Source organism: Rhinoraja longicauda, chromosome 12, assembly GCF_053455715.1.
Source record: "Rhinoraja longicauda isolate Sanriku21f chromosome 12, sRhiLon1.1, whole genome shotgun sequence".
NCBI classification, from domain to species: domain Eukaryota; kingdom Metazoa; phylum Chordata; class Chondrichthyes; order Rajiformes; family Arhynchobatidae; genus Rhinoraja; species Rhinoraja longicauda.
The window spans coordinates 34,310,665-34,336,710 of NC_135964.1; the positions used below are offsets into that span (position 1 = coordinate 34,310,665).

Here is a 26,046-nt window from a genome sequence, read left to right on the forward strand (position 1 = left end):
ATTTTTACAAGCGATTTTGTCCATAATTTGGAATGTAAGTTGTTGTCCATAGGTTAGCTTTCGTAACCTGGCGACGGATTTGACTTAAGAATTGCCAATATTGGTCACAGCTTCAAGTTGATCCCATTTCCAGACATTCCTAGCTCTGGGTGTACTTGTCCAAATTTAACCATCTAGCCTACACCTTCACATCGACTGAATGGTACTCCGATGAGCTAGATGAAGTCCCAATCTTTCAACCTACCTCATTGTACATCTTGACTGTTACCCTTACGTTGATCCAGCTATGCCTGCTGTATGTCCTTATCCAACAAATCTAAATTAGATAATGAAAATTGACCAATCTACTCTTTGAACACCTTCATCATTTTAAAGTAAACATTGAGATTATTCTTGACTTCTAAATTTAATGAATGCAAATTATTTAAATTAATCGTCCTCACTCGCATTTCAGTTCCTTACATTTAAAATATTTTTTTCCAAATCATAATGCAGCCTCCCCCAAAACTCTGCATACATCTTTCCTATAATCTCCATTTCTATTGATTATTGTTGATTACTGAGACAAATCCTTCTGCATTACTGGCACATGCTGTATTGATTACTTTGGAGAAATTCATATCCAGAAATTCTACCTAGGTCAGGAGAGCTAAACATATGACATAGTAATGGCACCACTTTCTACTCTGTACCTGAAATTTAATTCCATTAATTTCAACTGAAATTAATTTCCAAGGCAGATTGAAATGTTCTGTCTTTGCTGTGCAGCTTATTTGTACAAGTTACAGGCTACGGATATCAGCAAGAGTTCCATAGCTGACAAGAAGAAGCTTCATCAAAAGAAGGGCTGAAATTGGTGAAAGCAAGTAACAACATCAGAGGTGCAAATAACTATTGCAGGGAGGGATGGGATGTGGGGCTTGAAATTTAGTTTGAGATAGTGCGCAATGTCACAGTTCCACAACCGACAGTGAGAGGATTAGTTTTTAGACCAGGCTGAATGCGAGTGGTAGATCAACTGGCTGTTTCTCATCCCAGTGGTATTGTGAATTGTGGATGAAGTAACCGCGAACAAAAATTAATGGTCGGAACTGACCCTTATAATATTATGTCTTCCAATATTAAGTTGTTGGAAATAAAGATTAATGATATTTCAATCATTGTCAGACTGGTAGTCTGATGACTCAGATGAAGTCTTGGGACTGAGAGGGGTGATGGACATGATTTTGTTCGTGCACGTATGAAATAATAGATAGGGAAGAGGAGTGGGATCTTATGCTGAGGTAATTCTGGAGGTGAAGGGCAAGGAGCATCATTGCCAAAATAAATGCAGCTTGCAGGTGTGCAAAGTAGTTTCTCACAGCTGAATAATTGAAGTGAATCAATGAATATGGATAATGTATCCCTCTTTTCCCCAAATCTAGATGAGGACAGAGAGAACACAGAGCAAATACCATATACTGTAATTAATCTCAAATCATAGTGATTTGACCTCAAATCATAGTGATACATGCTGTAACAAGATGCCTGCCTCCTACAGATATGCTTTGTGTATATTATTTCAAGCACAATGGAAGCAGCTTTGATTGAAAGAAAATGGACGGGGTGTTAAATGGGCTGCTTGTGTTATTTTACCTGTTTGTATTACAACCATGGCAAACTTCACTCCCAATATTCTGCAGTCCTTGCAATCCAGAAACACTCAAGAAACAATCTTGCTTCATCATGTTCTTTTTAATTCAATCGTTATGGCACTGTAAGACTTAAGGTGACATTATAGAAACAGTTATATTTACCTGTTTGAGACAATGTAAGATGATAAATCACAAGTGTCTCTGTAAATTCGTCTTGGATTCATGGAAGATGAATAGGACTGTACCCAGCTGCTAGCCCAGATTTTGAGCCACTTAAAATATCGTATAAAATAAACATTTTTTTCTGAAAATAAAACATGTGGAATTGTATGAACTTGTGACTTGCAGTCTTGTTTGAAAAGGTACATGGTATGCAAACCAGCATTCGAATACATGAAAAAAAAAACTTGTCATTTGTCCATATTTAAAATATATCACTTTTAATCCTTGCCTGACAAAAATATTTCCGTTTTATTGGACGAGAGTTAGACTGTTGTGTGCAAGATCAAGCCTTCACTGAAAACTGCACCGTCACTATCAACTGGTAAACGTTAATAGACACAAAATGCTAGAGTAACTCAGCAGGACAGGCAGCATCTCTGTGGAGGAGGAATGGGTGACGTTTAGGGTCGAGACCCTTCTTCAGTCACCCATTCCTCTTCTCCAGCAATGTTGCCTGTCCCGTTGAGGTACTCCAGCATTTTGTGTCTATCTTCGATTTAAACCAGCATCTGTAGTTCCTTCCTAAACAACTGGTAAATGTTTCATAGGAAGGGCAAGTGAAGTTAATCGGAAAACGTGCTTAGTAACAAATTAAATAGCAACAATGTTACTTATTCAAGGGAGAACTATTTGGTATTTGAGGGTCACACGTTCAGCTTATAAAGAATGGGCATCCTGAAAATAATTTGACAGTAATTGTCAAAATGTTGATATTGCAGTGATTGTTTCATTTAGTCAAGTGACAAGAATTGCTTGTGATTGCTTACTAGTTAGAAGGAACCAATAGAAAAATCAGTTGGTACACAACAGGGACACACTTTGTGGTTACTTCAGGCCAAGAGAGCAACACAATAAGTGCAATAAGGCAAGGGGAATCAAAATGATAATATACAGCAATCTCGCCACCACTCCCCACCCATCCCACCCCACGTCCAAATGTGGCTCTGAACATAATCTTTCATAAACATACAATGATCCAAGCATATACATATAAATACAAATCAATGGAAAATAAAACACAGAATAGATATTTATATATTTCATGTATAGTTTATGCATAAAGCAACATTCAAATGTATTGTCCTATGCTTGTGTTTTAGGTGCTGACAGACACAGTAGCTTTTATGTGAATATTAAAGACTGTGTAGTTTTAAACCTGAAAAGTAAAAGTTAAAATATCACACAAATATAAAAATATGTTTTGTGTAAATGATAGGATGAATTTGATTTTTAAAAAAATTATTAAAATGACATCTAAATAAAGCCTGCTTAAGGGCCTGTCCCACTTAGGCGATTTTTTAGGCGACTGCCGGCGATTATCAAAGTCGTAGCAAATCGCCTAAATTTTCTTTTACCCTACGACAATGCCGAGTCAGGTCGAGATTACACCGTCTTCGGAAACATCGCAAAATTCCCATGCTGTCAATGCTTCTCCGGCATCCTAATTTTCGCTGAAATTACTGACAAGTCGGTAATTAACTGAGAGTTTTGAAATATAACAGCTTGCCCGGGTTACTTGGAAACCAAGCTTCACGGTAACAAGGCATAAACTGGATTGACTTCCAGTTTACTAATAGCAGTATTAAGAAATTTAATTTTAAAAGTGGTTAAATGGATTTTTGTGCGGAGTGTGGGCATTCTTTGAAAATGTACGGGAGTTGCATATCTGGTTTCTGGGTTGCATATCTGGGTTGGGAGCCTACTTTAAATGTAATCGCTGATGGCCATAAACATCGCGAAAATTCCCACACTTACCTGACCTTCAAACTGTCGCCTCCAATCTACCTGTCAAATGTCCTGACGGTAAATAAATTGGTTAAACACAAGTATTTTATGGTATCTTCAAATTACTTTACTTAATTTAATATTATGTGCTTCTAAATGCATCTAAGAGAACCTAGCAAACCTGAGGACAGCATGCGACAGTGCCCGCAATAAACAACGATACCTGGCGATAAGCCAGCTGTCGCCGAGAAATTTCATACCGGTTGATTTCTCAGCGACGCGCCGGGATCCACTACGATTCTTTGAAGACACCTCACGATCATGCCTGCGACACCCGGCGAACTGTCAGCGACAGCCTAGTCGCCGGCAGTTGCCTTAAAATCGCCTAAGTGGGACAGGCCTTTTATGAGCAGATCAAGCTATCATACTAGAGTTTCTGGTAGTGAATCTGCATTGTCCGTGGACAGGAGCTCCCAAATTTGCCACCGTTCCCTTTGCCACTCCACCCAGTCAGGTTCTGATAAGTTGTTCTTATTGTTTGATTGATTGGACCAGGTTTCATTCTCATTGTTGGAGGAAACCAAGACCTGCTTTTTGGGCTTGGCTGTTGACTGCTCAAGCGATGTTGCCTCCAGTTCTGCTGCCGGCGCTAAGCCTGGCTGAGTCTTTTGAAGTTTGGACAAAGCTTGTTCTTGATGTGCAACAGAATTACTCAATAAACCTTGCCTCGGTGCACTGGGGTAGGAGGATGGGGGCCGAGTCTCATTGCGATTGATGTCCCCATGCTTGAAACAGGTTAACCATGGCTTCTTGTGCAAGAAAGAGGGTTCTGAGGTCTTCTGAAGAATTTCCTCTGCACTTCCGGTGGAACGCAGGTCATGCCTGAGGCACAGTGGATCTGGAATCCGCTGAAGACTTTTCTTACTTCCTGCCACTTGAGGACTACTGCAGACACGACTCACAGGAGGGTGGCCCCTACAGTCTGGTGCTCCTGCAGTTGTACGAGTTCTTCGCACAGGCAGCTTTGTATTGTCTAGAGACAACGTGGAAGAAGCCTGAGGCACAGGCCAGTCCACTGTGAGGTTCCCCTGTGACAGAGAACACTGTCTTTGTTGTAATGGACTGCTTTGGTAAATTTCGCCATACAAACCTAGGGAAGAAAGAGTAGGAAATAGTCGGTAAGATTTGAGTTTGTATGTTAATCTTTGAAAGACATTGTACTTGAAGAAATTCAGTGCCAAGTTTTGAGAGATAATTGAATTGGCAAATTCAGCAACATTTGTGCTTTAAATTTGCTGCATTAGAGTTCGTGAAACATAGAAAAGTGCAGCATACGAACAGGCCCTGCGGCCCACAATGTATGTGCAAAACATGATGTCAAGACCAACTCTTACCTGCCTATACATTGTCCATATTCCTCCACTCCCTGCATATCCATATGCCTATCTAAAAATCTCTTAAATGACACTTTCTTATATTTGATTAACAAAACCATCCTAATAACACAGTTACATTGGGCAAATTAGAGAAGATGGAATTGCAGGGGAATTTAACATTCAAAATTATAATGAGTTTTGACAATCAATAGGGAGAGAATTTCGTTGGTTAATAAGGATGTTAACAGAGAAACGTTTTAAAGGTCAAAAAGGTCATTTCTCAACAACCACAACAGTAGCTTAAATCCTGATCATTCAGACCCAAGCAGGTCCAAGCCTGTCGATGACATGCTGCAGTTCATCCTCATCGAGCTCTGTTGAGTCTCACATTCCCATCTCAGTGCAGTATCACCCAATATTCATATCACCCTTCCTTGTCTCCGGTAGATCAAGTTGGTTTACACCACAGGCACAGGAGCAGACAATGTAAGAAGGTGGAGAAAGGGCATAAAAGAGATGGTCATTATTTAAATGGCTGTGTCATGTGGCAGTGGTGAATCCACAGAAGAGAACAGATGTTGCCTGGTATGGAGAGCTACAGTTATCAAGAGAGATTCGATAAACTGAATTTATTCTCATTGGAAAGTACAAGCCTGAGGGGTGATGATATAAAAGGCTATTAAATTACTAAAAAGTAGTAAATTGGGGTAAAAATGACAACATTTTTCAACAGGAGCTGAAGGAGCAGCTTATATTCGGTAAATTCACATGAGGTATGTTGGAGACACTTAAAGCGCAGCTGACTGGAGATCAGGACAGGCATGTTCCAGTAAGGAGGACTGATAATGATGACAAGGAGGGAACCTTGGATGACCAGGAAGGCTGAAAATTTGGTTGAAAAGAAAAAGGAAGCGTGGGAAAATGAAATCAGACAAGCTCTTTGAAGAATATAGAGAAAGCAGGAAAGAACTCAAGCGGGCAAATTGAAGGACCAAAAGGGGCTTTCAATGGACTAAAAAAAACAAGGTTTTTTATACATACAATAAAAACAAGAGGGTAACAGGAAAAAGGTAGGATCATTTGATAAAGGAGGAAATTTATGCTAGGAGTCAAAGGATGCAGGTGAGATACTAAAGAAGTAACTTGCGCCTATGGTGGAAGGGTGTTATTCTGGTTGGAGGTCTGTGACCAGTGGTGTTCTGCAAAGATCTGTGTTGGGACCATTGTTTTTTATGATATACTAGACGGGTGTGCACCGTTGGGTGCAAATTTCTCCTGCGGGTGGTCCTGTGGTGGCAGCAACCCCCGTTGGGTGCAAACCTCTCCTGCGGGCCCAGCAACCCTAATGATCCGTGGACCTGTTGGCGGGCGGGGAGTGTCCCTCAGGGCCGTGGGTGGGCAAGGGGGTACAGGGAAGGGGAGAGGGAGGCACTCGCGTCGGCCCCGGGCGTCCATTGCGTCGGCCAGAGCGAGCCGTGGACCCGAAACCTCTCCTGCAGCGGTCAGTGGCGAGCGGCAGCGATGGCTATGTTATTGGACCCTGTTTGACCCTCTGCGGCCGCACTGCACCATGGGAGGAAGGTCAGGCGTGGGCCTTCCTGCTGGTCCTCCGGGGGGGGGGGGGGGGGGCGCATTTGTTAAAGTTTATGAAGTAAATTGATTTTTTCCAGATGAAAACCACACAAAGAAACATACGGGACAGGGCCAAATAAACAAACAAACGGGGGAACAAAGATGAGAGTTTTAGTAATATATAGATAGAGAGATATTGGTTAGTATGTTTGCAGACATAGCAAAATTGGTGGAGTTGCTGTGAGGAAGGCTGTCAAGCATTACAATGGGATATAGATCAGTCGCAGATATGGGCAGATAAATGACAAATGGGGTTTAATCCTAGCCAGTGTGATGTGATACATTTTGCGTGGTCAAATGTAAGGGGAAAATATACTGTTAATGACAAGCCCTTCAAAGGGCTTTAATGTACAGAGGGATCTTGGAGTCCAAGTCCATAACTTTCAGAAAGAGGCAACACAAGTAAATAGAGTGGTAAGGAATGAGTATGGTATGCTTGTTTCATCGGCCAGGGTATTGAGTCAGGAGGTAATGTTGCAGCTTTCTAGAACTTTCTAGTTCGGCCGCATTTGCAAAATTGGTACACAAAACGTGCTGCCAAACTAGTTGTGCGTGGTTTTATGATTAACTCACATCAGTTCTGTTTGTCTCATTACAGGAAGGATGTGGAGGATTTGGAGAAGGTGCAGCAGAGTTGAACAAGAATGCCTGAATTAGAAGGTGAGGAGAGGTTGGACAAACTTGGATTGTTTTCTCTGGAGCACCTGGGTGGAGGAAAAATCTGACAGAATTATATAAAATTATAAGAGACATAGATAGGGTAAATAAAACCATTTTGTCTGGTGGGAATGTCAAAGACTAGAGGGCAGAGCTTTAATGTCAGAGGGAAAAGGTTTAAAAGAGATTGGGGGGGGCAAGGTCTTTAGGTGGAAAATGAACACACCAGTTGCCAGCATTTCACTGGCATGAGGAAATCAGGCACTAAGGAATGACATCGGCAAGCAACAACAGGCGGGCACAGTTTAATTTTGGTCAGTAGCAGGAGAAAGGCACAGCTTGATTTTGTTTTAAGTGGCTTGCCCTCACAACTAAGATATTGCAGTTTGTGACATTCAGGAATATCATCCAAGCTGCCTGTTTCAATTTTTGTCGTCTCTGTGGGATATTTAATCAGAGTGCCCAGAAATGTTTGGATTGTTTTTCTCTGCACAGAGGTACACAAAACGTGCTGCCAAACTAGTTGTGCATAGTTTTACGATTAACTCACATCAGCCAGACAATGGAACATACTCTGATGCAAGTTTTGAAAATGCTATCGTTTATCTCAAATGAAATGTAAAATTGTTGTTACTTACAAATTCAGTGCTAATAAACAATGATGCCAATCAACACAGCAAAATGATAAAGGCCCAACTCACTGCTCCCCGAGGGGAACATAAGCCAATCTTTGGTCTACAGTGTTACAGCACGGGAAGCCCAGAATTTAACCTGACGCCCTGATACTCCAGTCAATGGATGAAGAATCACAGAATAATAGTAAAAAAACAATCTGCTGGAGAAATCCATTGGGTCAGGCAGTGTCTGTGGAGGCACATAAATGGTCAACATTTCGTATCCTGATGCAGAGTCCAACTTGAAACATTGACCATTCCTTTTCCTGAACCGCCCAGTTCCGTTTGCTTTTTGGTTCCAATCATAGCATTTGTGATCTCTTGCGTTTCCAATCGTAGAATGATACAGTAAAGGAGGTAATTTGCCCTAGCGTACATCAATGAAATAGTTATCAAAATAGTTCCATTTGCTATTGCTGAGAGCTGGATAATTAGTGAAAAATCTTTCTCATCTCATTTAGGCTGATTAGTTTTCCCCCAAATATAATTTCAATTTGACTTCCACAGATTCAAATTTGACCTTAATTGAAGCAGAATGGTCCTGTCGAAATTTATCATATGCCCATTGTACAGAGTAATTGTAATAATAAAATTCCATTTTGTTAGAGAAATGAAAACAGAAAAATTCTCAAAATACTCAGGCCAGACAATATCTCCGGAAAGAGAACCAGAATTAGTGTTTCAGGTTGACAACCCTTAATCAGAACAGGAAAGTAAGAAAAATGTTGGTTTAAATTGTAGAAAAGGGGGTGAGAGTGGGCGAAGAGGTGAATGGGGTAATGGGAATAGCTCTGACAGAATGAGGACACAACAGAAATGGTTAACAGGCTAATGGGGACAGTGAGAGTTAAAGGATAGAGTGAGAAAAAAATAAAAGCAGATCAGAGCATTTGCATAGAATTGAAAACAAAAAGAAATGCCCAGCAGATTAGAAAGCATCTGTGTAGTACTGGGTTAATATTACAGATGGATATACTTTAATTTGCAGCAGAACTGTGCACTTTTGATGCAAACCAAGTGAACAAGTTACCTGAAATAGTTGATTTTGACATTGAAACTCAAAAGCTGAAACAATTTTAGTACTAAGAAGATGGATCGCTAAAGATCTAATTGTACACTCCCAAGGTCTCATCACCTCGGGGTTTAATGATTTGATTGTGAAGCCCAGTAGTAGAGATGCTAAATTGAGCGAAAGAAATTGTGATCAAAACCCTGTCCTTGCTTTTCCAATTCTCCTCCCAAGTCTCCCATTTTTGCCTTATCAGTCTCCAACATTACGAATGCCGTATTCAAAACAGTGTCCTAAACCATAACCGTAGCCAGAAGCACAGCCTTGTTTTGTTTACTATTGGAGACATGGGACAGTTAAATTATCTGACTTCATGGGATGCCTTTGAATCTTATCTCCCAAGTTTGCCCTGACATATTGTGGTAATCTTTATTAGGAATGGCTAATGGTCACAACAATAGCATTTTAATAGACTGATTCTAGCTTTACATTACTACTCTTAGTGTCATTATAAATCATCCTGGACTTCAAGTAATTTGATCATTACTTGGCTCAAATTATTAATCACAGTGTTTTCAGTTTAATAATTACAAATGTGCGGTTGTCAAAACCAACAATTAATGATATGTGTGTGGCTACTAACAGTTTTTTTGGCTTCGTTCTTAAGACAAGTAGTGCAGCTATTCCATGAGTTGCAATTCAATGCAATGACAACACATCACGGACCGGCTTCAGAAAATCCTAGTGAGGGAAGGCGATCAACCTGAAGTCGTTGTGCACGTGGGCACGAATGACGTCGGGCGGAAGAGGAAGGAGGTGCTACAGCGGGAGTTTAGAGAGTTGGGAAAAACACTGAGAAGTAGGACGTCGAAGGTGGTTATCTCTGGACTGCTACCGGTACCTCGTGCTGGTGAGGCCAGGAACAGAGAGATAGAGGGTATGAATTTATGGCTGAGGGGCTGGTGCAGAGAGCAGGGATTTAGATTTCTGGACCACTGGGATCTCTTCTGGGCTAGGGGTGACTTGTACAAAAGGGACGGGTTACATCTTAACAGCAGGGGGACAAACATTCTGGCAGGCAGGTTTGCTAGTGTGACACCTGTGGCTTTAAACTAAGTAGTGGGGGGGAGGGGTTAACAAATTGTGAATATGAAGATGAGGTAAAAGGGAATACAGGAGATATTGCAAAAGACTCTCGGAAGAATGGGAACAGAAGTTCTAGAGGGGAAAAGAAATTAAGGGCAGGGCCAATTGTGACCGAGGTGAGAGGGGAGGTAAATACAGAAGTTAAAGTGTTGTACTTAAATGCGCGTAGTATAAAAAATAAAGTGGATGAGCTTGAGGCTCAGTTAGTCATGGGCAAGTATGATGTTGTAGGGATCACTGAGACATGGCTACAGAGGACCAGGGCTGGGAACTGAATATTCAGGGGTACACAACGTATAGAAAAGACAGACAGGTGGGCAGAGGGGGTGGGGTTGCTCTGATGGTAAGGAATGATATTCATTCCCTTGCAAGGGGTGACATAGAATCAGGAGATGTTGAATCAGTATGGATAGAAATGAGAAATTGTAAGGGTAAAAAGACCCTAATGGGAGTTATCTATAGGCCCCCAAACAGTAGCCTCGACGTAGGGTGCAAGTTGAATCAGGAGATAAAATTGGCGTGTCAAAAATGTAATGCTACGGTGGTTATGGGAGATTTCAACATGCAGGTAGACTGGGAAAATCAGGTTGGAAATGGACCCCAGGAAAGAGAGTTTGTAGAGTGCCTTCGAGATGGATTCTTAGAACAGCTTGTTGGAGCCTACCAGGGAGAAGGCAATTCTGGATTTAGTGTTGTGTAATGATCCTGATCTGATAAGGGGACTAGAGGTAAAAGAGCCATTAGGAGGCAGTGATCACAACATGATAAGTTTTACTCTGCAAATGGAAAGGCAGAAGGGAAAATCGGAAGTGTCAGTATTACAGTATAGCAAAGGGGATTACAGAGGCATGAGGCAGGAGATGGCCAAAATTGACTGGAAGGAGGCCCTAGCAGGGAAGACGGTAGAACAGCAATGGCAGGTATTCCTGGGAATAATGCAGAGGTTGCAGGATCAATTTATTCCAAAGAGGTGGAAAGACTCTAAGGGGAGTAAGAGACACCTGTGGCTGACGAGGGAAGTCAGGGACAGCATAAAAATTAAGGAGAGGAAGTATAACATAGCAAAGAAGAGTGGGAAGACAGAGGATTGGGACTCTTTTAAAGAGCAACAAAAGTTAACTAAAAAGGCAATACGGGGAGAAAAGATGAGGTACGAGGGTAAACTAGCCAATAATATAAAGGAGGATAGAAAAAGTTTTTTTAGGTACGTGAAGAGGAAAAAAATAGTCACGGCAAATGTGGGTCCCTTGAAGACAGAAGCAGGGGAATTTATTATGGGGAACAAAGAAATGGCAGACGAGTTAAACCGTTACTTTGGATCTGTCTTCACTGAGGAAGATACACACAATCTCCCAAATGTTCTAGGGGCCGGAGAACCTAGGGTGATGGAGGAACTGAAGGAAATCCACATTAGGCAGGAAATGGTTTTGGGTAGACTGATGGGACTGAAGGCTGATAAATCCCCAGGGCCTGATGGTCTGCATCCCAGGGTACTTAAGGAGGTGGCTCTAGAAATAGTGCAAGCATTGGAGATCATTTTTCAATGTTCTATAGATTCAGGATCAGTTCCTGTGGATTGGAGGATAGCAAATGTTATCCCACTTTTTAAGAAAGGAGGGAGAGAGAAAACGGGTAATTATAGACCAGTTAGTCTGACATCAGTGGTGGGGAAGATGCTGGAGTCAATTATAAAAGACGAAATTGCTGAGCATTTGGATAGCAGTAACAGGATCATTCCGAGTCAGCATGGATTTACGAAGGGGAAATCATGCTTGACAAATCTACTGGAATTTTTTGAGGATGTAACTAGGAAAATTGACAGCGGAGAGTCAGTGGATGTGGTGTACCTCGACTTTCAGAAAGCCTTCGACAAGGTCCCACATAGGAGATTAGTGGGCAAAATTAGGGCACATGGTATTGGGGGTAGGGTACTGACATGGATAGAAAATTGGTTGACAGACAGAAAGCAAAGAGTGGGGATAAATGAGTCCCTTTCGGAATGGCAGGCAGTGACCAGTGGGGTACCGCAAGGTTCGGTGCTGGGACCCCAGCTATTTACGATATACATTAATGACTTAGACGAAGGGATTAAAAGTACCATTAGCAAATTTGCAGATGATACTAAGCTGGGGGGTAGTGTGAATTGTGAGGAAGATGCAATAAGGCTGCAGGGTGACTTGGACAGGTTGTGTGAGTGGGCGGATACATGGCAGATGCAGTTTAATGTAGATAAGTGTGAGGTTATTCACTTTGGAAGTAAGAATAGAAAGGCAGATTATTATCTGAATGGTGTCAAGTTAGGAGGAGGGGGAGTTCAACGAGATCTGGGTGTCCTAGTGCATCAGTCAATGAAAGGAAGCATGCCGGTACAGCAGGCAGTGAAGAAAGCCAATGGAATGTTGGCCTTCGTAACAAGAGGAGTTGAGTATAGGAGCAAAGAGGTCCTTCTACAGTTGTACCGGGCCCTGGTGAGACCGCACCTGGAGTACTGTGTGCAGTTTTGGTCTCCAAATTTGAGGAAGGATATTCTTGCTATGGAGGGTGTGCAGCGTAGGTTCACTAGGTTAATTCCCGGAATGGCGGGACTGTCGTATGTTGAAAGGCTGGAGCGATTGGGTTTATATACACTGGAATTTAGAAGGATGAGGGGGGATCTTATTGAAACAGATAAGATAATTAGGGGATTGGACACATAAGAGGCAGGAAACATGTCCAGAACAAGGGGCCACAGTTTAAGAATAAGGGGTAGGCCATTTAGAACAGAGATGAGGAAGAACTTTTTCAGTCAGAGAGTGGTGAAGGTGTGGAATTCTCTGCCTCAGAAGGCAGTGGAGGCCAGTTCGTTGGATGCTTTCAAGAGAGAGCTGGATAGAGCTCTTAAGGATAGCGGAGTGAGGGGGTATGGGGAGAAGGCAGGAACAGGGTACTGATTGAGAGTGATCAGCCATGATCGCATTGAATGGCGGTGCTGGCTCGAAGGGCTGAATGGCCTACTCCTGCACCTATTGTCTATTGTAAAATGGAAGAAGCCAGCACAATGCTAAATTCCGACACAAACAATGCAGTCTCTAAAGCCACGTTTGTTGCAGTTTCAAAGGGCGGGAATGGCATTATTGTACAAACCTTACCTTTCTCAGGCCATGACACAGGAGAGCTGTCCCTGGATTTGGATTTTAAGTGTCCAACTAAAGCATATTGTTCAGGAACTTTATAGAGTTTCTCAGAACCAGTGCTGAGATCGTCTGGCCGTTGTACAAATAGCCTGTCGGTGAGTACCGGAGAGTTGTTGTCATAGGGCGAGACCTCTCCACTTGAGATCTTGTTGGAATCAGTAGACGAGTGTCTTCCTCCTAAAGTATAAGAGACTTCTGCCCTCATCAAATCTGGACTCCTATTAAAGATAATCACCACTGAATATTAAAATCCCCCCAAATAACATGTAGCACATTCATTATAGCAGCTCAAAACATCACTAAAACTCCAATAAACCAGCACACTCAAGATGATGGTGGCAGGGACCAGCAGATTTTCTGGACTACTGGATATCATTGCTGTTAATAAGCTGACATATTTTAAATTAAAGATAGACACAAATTGCTGGAGTAATTCAACAGGTCGGGCAGAAGTCTGAAGAAGGGTTCTGAGCGGAAACGCCACCCATCCTTTTTCTCCAGAGATGCTGCCCAACCCGCTGAGTTACTCCAGCACTTTGTGCCTATCTGTGGTATAAATCAGCATCTGCAGTTCTTTGTTTCTACATTTTTTACAACTACAACTTTTACAACTTTTTAGAAAGATGCTCCACAGATCTATACTAATTTTTCCATGTGAACCTGTAAGTTTCAAGACAGCACGAAAACCAGGGCCCCGATCAGTTTCAAGGGAGCAAGGGAAACATCCCCCAGTAAGTCAGCTGGGGTTTGCAGATATCAGAGAGTGAATTAGCAGAATTTTAAATTAACTTAGTTGCATGGCTAATCAAGTTTTCAACATTGAATCAGTGGCTGGACTCTTGCCTCATTGTCAGAGGTTTGGGAGTTCAGTTCTTGTTTCAGCAAATATTCCAGGCAGCTATTACTCTCCAGCACAAAAGGAGCATAAAAAGCAACCCCCTCCTGATCTCTTTAGGAGCATGCAAACATTATATGATGCTGCTCAACGTAGAGCATAGTCATTTTCCAATGCTCTACTCAACATTCAACCCACATCCACCAACATTAAAGTGGATTTTCTGGTTGCTTGTTCCCGATCTGGAGCTTGCAGTAGAAATATTACCTATTACGCCTGTCCATATAACAATAGTGCATATGTTTAAAAATAGATGGCTTTCAATAGCTTTGGGACATTCATGAAAGGAGCTGCGTAAATACAGATTCTATCCTTTTCTCTTTGCAGATATATCCTCAGTTCTAATGGATGTGATGATTCAATGAGAAGATTTGGAATCATTTCAGCTTTCACTTGCACCTTTTGTTACAACCAGTTTCAGCCCAGCTGCCTGGAATTAATACATTTCAAGACTTTTCTTCTATTGTAAATAACTGCGATTGCTCACACATAGTTCTACAAAATTATCTCCTTTCCTCCCGCATACTAGGAACACAATGAATGCACTTTTTGTGTGATCCTTACAATTAGAAGATATCAGTCCCTTCTGAGCCAAATCTCCACCTAGTCCCTGAGGTGGAAGCCAAAGCTGGTAAACCACGGTTACAAGTTTATTAAATAAATTTTATTTTATCATCTAAAAAAATGTATCATTAAAGAGGACACATCAATTTGATATTTCTGCCTATTATCATTTAAATATTCATATTGTGTGGGGAGACAATTTTCTTATAATTCTGTAAATATTGTAATGGAGTTCAAAGTGAGTTTTTACACAGGAGATCAAATATGAGCTATACTATCCAGAAATGTGACTTATGAATGTCCTTCGTTTATTTCATTGGCAACAGGAGTCAGCTATTCATCCTTTTTAGCAGGTTCTGCTGTCACTGTTAGTCTTCTTCCTGGGATTCATTTTATAGGATCTAGTCATTGCCAGTTACGTGAATATTTACTACTCAATCCTTAAATTATGCCTACGCAGGTGATAGTGTGCTACCTTCCGGAATCACTCTAGTCATATAGTCAGTCATACAGCATGGAAACAGGACCTTAGACCCAAATTGCCCAAACTGACTAAGATGCTACCTGCTCGCATTTGTGCCATGTCCCTTTTTAAGGTGAGAGGAGAAAGATTTAATAGGAAATTGAGGTGCAACTTTTTCACAAAGAGGATGGTGTATATATGGAAAGAACTGCCACTCTTAGTTTAGTTTAGAGATACAGTGCAGAAACAGGGCCTTTGGCCCACTGAGTCAGCGCCGATCAGCGATCGCTGTACATTAACACTATCCTACACACTTGGGACAATTTACCATTTTTACCAAAGGCAATTAACCTACAAACCTGCACATCTTTGGAGTGTGGGAGGAAACCAGAGCTCCCGGAGAAAATCCACATGGTCACAGGGAGAACGTACAAACTATGTACAGACAGCACCCGTAGTCAGAATTGAATCCAGGTCTCAGGCGCTGTAAGGCAACAGCTCTGCCGCTGCGCCACCGGCTAACAAAATGACAAAATTCTGAAGACATTTGGTCAGGTACATGGATAGGAAAGGTTTCGCAGGTTATGGACCAAATGCAGGTAAATGGGACTAGCTTAAATGGGGCATCTTGGTCGGCAAAGATGTGTTGGATAGACCACTTAATTGTGCATTCTCTTGACTCTTGCTGATGTCTATCACAGATAGTGCAGGAGAAAACACATTAACCTGGAGTGCAATATAACTTGCAGTGGCAAGTGCTACTCACGACGACTGTGATGCTTTCCTCCGCAGCAAGTAGTCCACAACATCTGGATCCGTCTCCAACAAGCTCATCAGTACCTCATTCTGTAGCTCCGGGGGAACCTGAGAGCCAATGCAAACCATGTTATAGATTAAATGAACTGAATTCAATATGAAACTCTGCGCATTTCCACCACAAAATGAATTTACACTTTCTTTGCAGTCATGTCCCTGGACAAGCATTTGCATTCAGTTGTGAATGAACAGCAAAACAAAATTTCATACAGCAATCTGCCGATATCTTTGGGCTCCTTTCCCAGCACCTGTTCATCTGGCGCCAGATTCCTGAATGCCATTGCTGTAATTTCACCGAGCTGACTATCCTTGCATATGAAAGGATATTCACCAAAATGATACCATTAAGCAAAAAAGCACAATTATAATTAAATAGCAATTTAAATAATAAAGTCAAATACAGATCACAAAATATACATTTACTTCAAATTTCTTCTTAGTTTCATCTAAAATGAATTCCTCAGTGTTTATTGTAAAATATAAAACAAAGCCTTTAACTAGTTAAATCACGTGGGTTAAAACCTCCTGGGAAATAGCAGGAAACAATGTTTTAAGATGAATGCTTTAATCACCAGTGCGCCACTTATTAATTTTGGAAATGTCATGCTTATACAAGAGCAGGAAATCAAAAAAATTGAAATCAAACAAAAGTGAACAATCATGACATTAGAACATTCCATTAAGCACAGAACAGAAATTTAAACCCGGGCTTGGTTCTTACCTTCTGTGCCTCTGCACTGCAGTGCAGAAATATTAAACACATTCTGACTAACTATCCCGACTGCTCACCATTCTGACCAACTATCCCGACTGCTCACCTATCACCACCCCGACTGCTCTATACTATGATCATTACCTAGTAATTATTACAAACACCGCCCTTATTACTCATTACTACTATCACCACCCTTACTGCTCATTACTACTACCACCACCCCTACTGCTCAATGCTACGATCACTACCCATAGTAATTACTATTCATTACTCCTGTTCATTACTACTAACCCCAACCGCATAATTTATTGCTACTACCACCACCACCACATTTATAACTCTTTACTACAATCACTTATCACTACTGCTCATTATTACTACCACCACTCCTACTGCTCATTACTACAACCACCACTCCTACAGCTCATGATTACTATCACACCCATTATTCATTACTATCACCACTATCCCTACTATCCAATGGCAAGTACAAGGGTGTTCTCAACTTACGCATCTAACATTGCATTAACAGATTGTGGCAGATTGGTGCATGATCAACAGGAGTTTGCCATTTTCTGTGTGATCACACCTGAGTAGATGCCAAAGGCTGTTGTGTTTTTAACTAACAGTAGCTCAGCATGCTTTAAAATTAATTTATTTTAAAAAATCTTCAATTATTTAAATTAATTCCAACTGCCTTAAATGCTTCAGACCATTGGAGACATTTAGAAATGAAAACAAAAGAGGTGAAGGACTATCATGGCAGTGCTGGAAACACCACCTCAGGGTGCAAAGTCTGGAGAACTGGTCACCAGATGTGGCCCACTGTACCTGATACCACTTTTAATGATACTTTCCATCACTTTGCTAATGATTGAGAGAGGGCTGCATGGATGAGTAATCAGCTGGTTCCGCTGATTCAACATGTTTCGTTTTTTGTGAAGATGACATAGCTGGGAAACCTTCCACCTTGTCAAATGGATTCCATTCTATAACTTCACTGTAACAATTTAGCTCAATGCACAGCGAGGGCTGCAATGCAGATCTTCAATATTACAACTGGGAGTTCACCTTTCTCCATACTAAATACAGTGCTTTCAGCTATTTCTTGATATCAGATGAAGTTGGCCAAAGACTGATCTCCATAATGTTGGAAATCTCAAGATGAAGCTAAGGTGAATCATCTACCATGGCACTTGTGGTTGAACTGGATTGTTAATGTTTCAGCTTTGTCTTTTGCATTCAGTGCTGGCCACTGCCATTGTTAAGGATGGGAATGTTCTTTGATGTTTCTTCTCCCCATATGGTTACAAAATCGATGGGAAAACTGTCAGCACTTCCTGTTCCAATATTGTAAAATTGACAGCAGCCTTTGGCATCTACTCGGATGTGATCACACAGAAAATGGCAAACTCCTGTGATCATGTACCAATCTGCCACAATCTGTTAATGCAATATTAACAGTCAATCCAACATCAGATAATTATTTTTCATGTGCACCATCTGAAATGTTAACTCTGTTTATCTCTCCAGAGATGTTGTCTCACGTGCTGAGTATTCCCAACATTTTTTGTTGCTGTAAAATTAGTGATTTGATTTAAAGTTTAAGTATGTAAGACTGAGACCAATAAAACACCCATATCCATTACTATGGGTGATGTTATAGACATATATAAAACCTTGAGAGGCAGATATAAGATGGATAGTCATAGTCTTTAATAAAGTCAAATTTATTTATTGGACTTTGTGCAGCTCAGCATGTATTAACCAATGCCTAAATGTTGTCTAGATATTGCTCCATTCAGATATAGACTGCTTAATTTTCTATGAAGTTCCAAAAGGAATATTGCGCATTCATTGAAATTTCCACATATTACTGTACAAGGAAGGTTATTGATAAAGAAATGAAGGTGGTTGGGTTCAGAGGGACTCTCGCCCAATGGCTGAGATAATCAACGTCCAACAACGACCAACATCTTCCTTTGTCCAAGGAATGATCCAACTGATGCAGTATTTTACCAGTGCTCTTTGATGTCACTTTGAGTCAAATGCTGCCATTGATATCAAGGGCTGCCATTCTCACCGCACCTCTAAAATGTATCTTTTAGGTCCACATTTGGATCAAGGTTATAACGCCTTTGGAAGTCGAGTGATCCTGATGAAACCCGAATTGACCATTAATGTGCAGGTCATTGTCAAGTGCTCTTTGATAGGACAAATGAAGGTATCTTCCACTACTTTGCTGATGTCTGTGAGTCAATTGATAGAGTACTACTCAGGTGGATAGGACAGGATGCCCTTGGGCAATTTTTCACATTATCTTTTGCTGTAACTATACAGGAACAGCTTATCAAGAAACATAGCCAGTTCTGAAATGCCAATCTTCAGTACTATAACTGGGACATTTTCAAATTCCACAGAGCATTTCCATTGTCCTTTATATCAAGTTGGCTGAAAATTAGCATGCTTGGTGATAGTGATCTCAGGATTAGGCTGAGCTGGATCATTCAAATTGGCAAGTCTGGTTGAAGATGAATGCAAATGTCCTTGGCACTTGCATGCTAGTTGCTACATTCATGGAGAATAGAGGTATTCTGAAAGCCTGCTCCTCCCACTTAGCCGTTTCAAACTCACTGTCATTCTCAACTAGATGTGTCCAGACAAGAGAAGCTTTCTTCTGATCGGGTGGTTCTCGGTTTACATATCTGTACATTGCATGCTTTTCTTGAAACCATCTGGGTGGGCAGTACTTTAAACTGTCCTAATTCATTGGCTGCATCAATGTCAAGTTATAGTCATATTGTTTGATCATTGCAACTTGGATACAATTGAAATACTAATTTAGCCATTTCAGAATGCAGTTAAGATTCGACCACGTAGGGTTAGCTGATATATTAAACTGAAAATTATCCATTGTTTTTTATAGAAAATATGGTTTGGAGATTGACACATAGAGTCACAAAGCATAAAACAGGCTCTTTGCCCCAATTTGTTAATGCTGACCAAGATGCCCATTTTCGCAAGTCCAATTTGTCTATGTCGAAGGCATATCCCCCCAAACCATTCCAATCAATCCAGATAAATTCAAGAAAATGGCAAAGGCCAGATTATAAGAGGAATGTGCTCTGCGTTTAGCCAATGCCCCTAACTCAAATATTCATTTCATATTAATCCATGGTGTTAAAATTGGAAATATCAGCACAAAAATAAATAGTTTTGCCATTTAGGAACTGCTATCTCATCATCAGTTACCTGTGGAATCTTAACTCATTCTCCAATGCTGCTGAAATATTCTGGTATAACAAAATAAATTGAGCCAAGAATTTAAAATTGTCAAGGGAATTATGATTTTAGGCAGCCAATATATTACTTGGTTGGAAGACGTGCTGTGCAGTTATGGGTGCTGTTCTTCACATTAGATGTTAGATGGAAGCTCTGCCTACTCTGTCATGTGAGCCTAATATATTACAGGGCACCTTTCCAGAGTTCTAACCAAGATTTATCCTTCAACCAACATCATGCATGGAAAGACAGATTACCTTTGCATTACCAGGTTTCCTTTTCTCAGACCATTACTGTTTGCATATTGGCTGCAGCAAAGACTTCAGAAAGTGCTTTATTGACTGCAAATCGGATTGGGAGTTCTGAAATCATGATTTGCCCTGGAGAAACGTAATTGTATTATTTGTGCTTTCTTAGTAATGGATGCATGGAATTCCCTCCTCTTTGGAATGAAGACCATGATCAGTGGAATTCTGCACAATTGGAAGAGGAATGGGGATTAAGGCAGGTTAAGAGGATTGAACTGTAGATCAACCATGGTCCAACATGCCCTTCTGTGCATGCTGCCTTCTTGGGGAAGATTGTGCTACATCACTGTTCCTAAGGCCAGGTCACGCACTTCAGTCAGCCAATGCAGGTCGGGTGCTCTTTGAGGGTGCAAATGGTTGGCAATCGCTCATCTCTGTGCTGCACTATATTAAATTATCTCTGAAAAAAGCCAGATGTTTCTTTGCTCGAGTTCAGCACAAATGTCAAAGCAATGATGTGAACCGTGGCCCCCTCGGAGCTGAAGAGATTGGAAACAAAACAGAGCGGTGACTGGCTGCTCCACAGTCAGCAGAGAATCATTACAAAAAAATTATTGGGTTCCCGCGAAACATTCACCACATGAGCAAGAAGGGGTGAACATCAAATGAGGAATAAGATAAAACAAAACATTAACACAACAAAAAATCTTTTTAACTGCCTGGGTTTAACACAGAGGAATATCACCTGTCTTAAAATCAAGCCACTTATCGGCAGGGTTCAGTATTTTAATACGACTTCTCAACTACTTCTGTTGGCAGGGAATTTCTCTACCACGCTTCACAAGTGTAAGGTGCTGGATTAGTTACAGCGACCACTACCAACCATGAGCCATGGTGGTCTTCATTTCCATCAAATCGAAAGGAGCAATGGTTCTTAGTACTCAAAGCAGTGGTGATGAAGCTGTGGTAAGGGGGCAGCTGAATGCAGAAGAAGTGTAACCTTTCTTTCTGCTTGAAGTAGTCACAGAAGAAAAAACACTTACCTCCTTGGGCCTCTTTTAGCCATTACTCTTCTTCCTGCAAGGCTGCTTCATGGGAAAGCTATGACTGCTTTCTCAACTAGACCTCCTGTTAATTGTATACAAGCCCTAATGACATTATCAGAGCCCGACCGGAATATTTAAAGAAGGGTGCTACTGTTCCATTTGATGACCCTTCTGTCTCGTTGGAACTGAATAAAATAGGAACTTCAGCAAAGTCAGCTGGACCTTGGCACAATCCTCAAGAATGGGACTATGCCGTCAGTGTGCCCAGGATAAAGTTCTAGGCTGTTACTTCAGAGCACACATTACAGGTTAGCACTGTTGAGTTCGATAAGCATTTCCTCCCTGGTTCTATTGCTCATTGAATTCCAGATATGTTTTTTAAGCTGGGAGCGGCAATGTGCTGAATGATGTATTAAAGCTAGAAGTTGCCACATTTTATTGGGGAAGGGACACGATTTAAAATCCTGCTGCCTCTGGACTCTCAGGGGCTGGAATCCTGCGCGGCAGCCTCGCATTCACTTAAGAGGTTTATTTATTATCTGAAGATAAAAAATGAGTGGCATTGATGCATTATGAAGAGAGCTCGTGGCACAATGTGTGTAAAGACAGAATGTTCCAATTGCATTTTCTTTCCTGTATATATTTTTAAGAAACAGGTACATTTTTGAAATTAAAAAAACCTTGAGAGCTGGGAGCCACTGCTGGGGTTGTTTCAGTTTGCCAAGTGCTGTGTGGCCTTCCCACCAATTAAACCTGCACTCATTTCCTCCTCTGATCCTCCTGTCCTACTGGTTCTAGCTATAGTTCAAGGGAATAGATTGTTGACCTTTGCATTCTTTTTACAACTGGTATTTAATAACATGTTTAAAAGCCTGCTTTTAAAAATCACTGTAATGCGCACACATAAAAAATTGGGGGGAAAAAGCTGCAATCTTGCAAGTAACTCGATACATAAATCACTACAGCCCACAAAAATAAGATGTCACAAATTTACTTAATATCCCTTTATTACCATTTTATATATATATATTTTTTAAACAGGTCAGAGGTCCCAGAAAATACTGGCCAATGTCACTAAACCTTATCTCTTAAAATCAGATTTTTAAAAATTTCACCTATTAACCCAGACAGCAAATCAAGATCCTTGGCAGTAATGCAGTTAATGCCAAATCCTTGTTCCACTCATTGTTTTGGCTTTTTCCTCCCTTTGTGCAGGTGGAACTGTAGAGTTAAATTTTGAAGACCATCAGAATCTGCTGTGGCCAAAGGTAACAAGGGTAAGGGCAAATGTTTCTTGGCTACATCTTTTTGCAGAACAGAGTTTAGAAAGATAATCACCCTCAAACATCAAACCTGGCATCCTCTCTCCACAGTCACATGGCTAAGGAGAAAAGCTTCTACTTTTGGAAATGTTCTGCCACACTGACTTCTTAAATGCTTTATCCCAAAGGAAACATTTTGTAGTGGCAGCAGCAACTGGGAAAAAGGAAATACTTACTGTAAGATCATCTGAACAGAAATACAGAAATCACCACAGTTTAAACTGCAGCTGTAAGCTGTGGAGGTTTGAAGACAACAATAAACACTCACAGATGAAATGCATATTTGATAAACAGAGTTATGCACTCACCATGAATAATATTTCATAAGTTTCAATTATCTTCTGAACGACAGTGATGATGGCAGCACTCTCCTCAGCCCGAGCTGAACTTTGGACACTGAACTCCTTGTCTGAACTCTTCTGTTTATGTAGGAGGTTGGGGCCAAAGATTGTGGCAAGATTAAGTGAAGTCATTTTGTTCCCAGTGACCTAGAAAGTAACAAAGCCAGATGGAAGCTAGAACGGCAATTAATAAACTAATCTATTAATGGATAATCTGGTAGGCCCATATACGCTACATACCTGGCAGAAATAACACTGGTTTCTAAACTATCTTTGTCCAACAAGTACAAGTTTCTATGTATGGGCATAGGTGGGGACTTTGTTATTGGGTATATTTAAAGCAGAGGTTCTTAATTAGGGTTCTTTGTTAGGGTGTCGAAGGTAATGGGGAGAAGGAAGAGAATGGCTTTGAGAGGGAAAGATAGATCAGCCATGATTGGATGGCGGAGTAAACTCGAAGGACCAAATGACCGAATTCTGCTCCTGTGACTTAAGAAAGTCCATTAACTTCTTGTACGTGATGAGTGAGGTGGAGGAAACAATGACTGGGAACGTAGGGTTCATAGGGTTCGAGGAAAATAAAGCAGGAGTTTTGCAATCTAGCATAATTCTGGAATAGTGAACAGCTTTGGTGTTTTGTGGCGCAGTCAGAAATATTAGTGGATGGTTAAAGAGTTGCCACCATATCAACTTGTATCAAACAAATGGTATTTAATCAGTGAAACTTCCACCAAGATTTTCCTTTCAAATGTCTGACAAATGTTATTTCTCCAGCAGTAAAATCATGACTAAACTTAAAAAAACAAATTGAATGGAATGTGCTTTGGGGAATCTTGTGGTCACGAAAGGCCCTATAGCAATGCAGGTCCTTTCTTTTTCTCAAGGATGTATTTTTTTACCCTCAGTAACACCTTCAGTATTATAGTTGTTAGCCAAGTGGCAACAGAAGGCTGTACGGAAGGAGAAGTTTGACATTCTCCTCCAGGATTACCATTCATCATCTGGTCCACTGCAAACAAAGGGATATTTAATTCAAGCGGGTGGGCTCTTCAAAAAACCAGCAACACTAACTACTAATTTCTCATGAGCCAAAATCAAACCCAAAGTGAGAGATCAGGGATGCAATTCCATGAATCTTATAAACGTCATGTAAATGTAGCTGCAAACTACTCATTGTGACCACCGTCATTAGTTTTTAGAGTGATAGAATCATCAAGCACTGTAAAATTGTGCTAATCACATTTTAAACTCCCCATATTTCTATCAACTCCACTACCACTCACTTAGCCACAAGGGGTAATTTATAGTCACCAATTAACTACCAACTTGCCTGGCTTTGGGATGTGGGAAGAAACTGAAGGACCTGGAGTAAACTCCATGGTCACAGAGGGAACATGCAAACTACACAGACAGCACCAGATGTCAGGATTGAACCTGGCTTTCTGGTGATGAGAGGCAGTAGTTCTACCAACTACACTATTGTACTGCCCAATATAATGACTGAAATATTAAAAATTAAAGGTTACTCTCAAAATTTTTCAATTGTTCCTCAGTATGACTGCTACAATTTGACTGTTGAGGTCTGTGCTTTTAGTATGGTTGAGAAATGGCAGATATGGCCCCGTGTTAGGTACCAAAGTTGAAACTGCTCTCAATGAAAAAAATATGAAGCAGCTTTCACAACCTCAGAATGTCCTTTGGCACTTTTACAACTAATGAGGAACAAATAAAACATTGACACAAAAAGCTGAAGATAGACACAAAAAGCTGGAGTAACTCAGCGGGTCAGGTAGCATTCCTGGAGAAAAGAAATATGTAACGTTTTGGGTTAAGACTCTTCTTCAGATTGAAACATCACCTATTCTTTTTCTCCAGAGATGCTAACTGACCCGCTGAGTTACTCCAGCTTTTTGTGTCTATCTTCGGCGTAAACCAGCATCTGGAGTTCCTTCCTAAGCAAATAAAACAGTCAGTGCAGCAATGTAGGGAACATAACACTTTTCCGCTAACTTCACAATGCAATGTTATGAAAACAAGAATAAGATAATCAGCAGATTTTCAGTGTTTGGGATCAACAACAGCCAATCTATCAGGATAACTTCTCTGCTCCTTGCTAGAGTACCGTGCCCACCAGAGGGTAAGCAGACCTCACTTTCTGATGAGCTGTTAAACTATCACCTCCAACAGTGCAGAAACCCCACAGAATACACTGAATCTATATTTTGTGTTCACATTAATAGGATTTGAATCTTGAACTTTAACTTTGATGATCATGCTTTCTAGTGGGCTATGATTGACACCAAAAATCCAATTAAAATTAGAACAGATAATTGGGGGGGGGGGGGGGGAGGGGAGGCTCAGTTACTGAAACAGATTCTCTTTTATTTAAAGGTAAACTTCAAATATACATATCTAGTTGAACATATTATTAATTTCTCCTCTGGGGTTCGGAAGTTTAAATGTCAAATTATTTTAAATTAGGGAGTCCTGCCAAGATTTAGTCAAGCATGTTACGACAGTAATAATGACAATAAATCTGAACTATTCCTTGCGCCAACCTAATGGAATTAATGAATCTGCTGTCACAGTTAACTACAACAACTGCACTGTTAGCTTAGAAATAATCACTTAAGGTCTTACTTTGACATTTTCAGAAGTTTGGATAAAACAAACTACATTTCTTTTTAAATCAATCCCACAATTCAACTGGATTTGGAATCCTAGATGACACATGCTCATTTTAGTTCCAGGCATTGTAAACGCAAGAGGGGGCAGAAAGAAGAAGGAAGAGCAAGGGAAAGGGGAAGCAAGCATCTTCAAAATGCATTTACTGGGTCAGTTGCATGACAGCACTACGACCATACTGTCAACTCAACCTACCCAATGAAACCCTGCAGCTACTATATCAATGTTATCCTACCTCCTGTCCATCTTTATCCTGGGTGTCTTCAGCATGATTTGCTACCATGGCAAGAAACTCCACGAGTCTATGGAGGGTATCACAATTACATGGAGGGAGGAGGTAAATGAGAAGCTGCAAGGCACTGAGCTGCTCATCATGGTCCAACACTAGAAGGAGCAAAGTAAAAATGGTTCCAGCATTAAG

At 40.9% G+C, this 26,046-nt stretch overlaps 1 protein-coding gene across 3 annotated transcripts in view; it reads right to left on the reverse strand.

Moving 5' to 3' along the window:
• Positions 1–1,732: 1,732 nt before the first annotated feature.
• Positions 1,733–26,046, reverse strand: part of LOC144598557 (rho GTPase-activating protein 6-like) — a 235,387-nt gene continuing 211,073 nt past the window's right edge. For all 3 annotated transcript variants that reach the window (XM_078408734.1, XM_078408735.1, XM_078408736.1), the window contains 5 exons: positions 25,861–26,009; positions 22,908–23,087; positions 15,937–16,034; positions 13,204–13,466; positions 1,733–4,731 (listed from right to left, as the gene is read on the reverse strand). In XM_078408734.1, the coding sequence (XP_078264860.1) occupies positions 4,004–4,731; positions 13,204–13,466; positions 15,937–16,034; positions 22,908–23,087; positions 25,861–26,009 (1,418 nt within the window). In that variant the 3' untranslated portion in view covers positions 1,733–4,003. The remainder of the gene's footprint in view (positions 4,732–13,203; positions 13,467–15,936; positions 16,035–22,907; positions 23,088–25,860; positions 26,010–26,046) is intronic.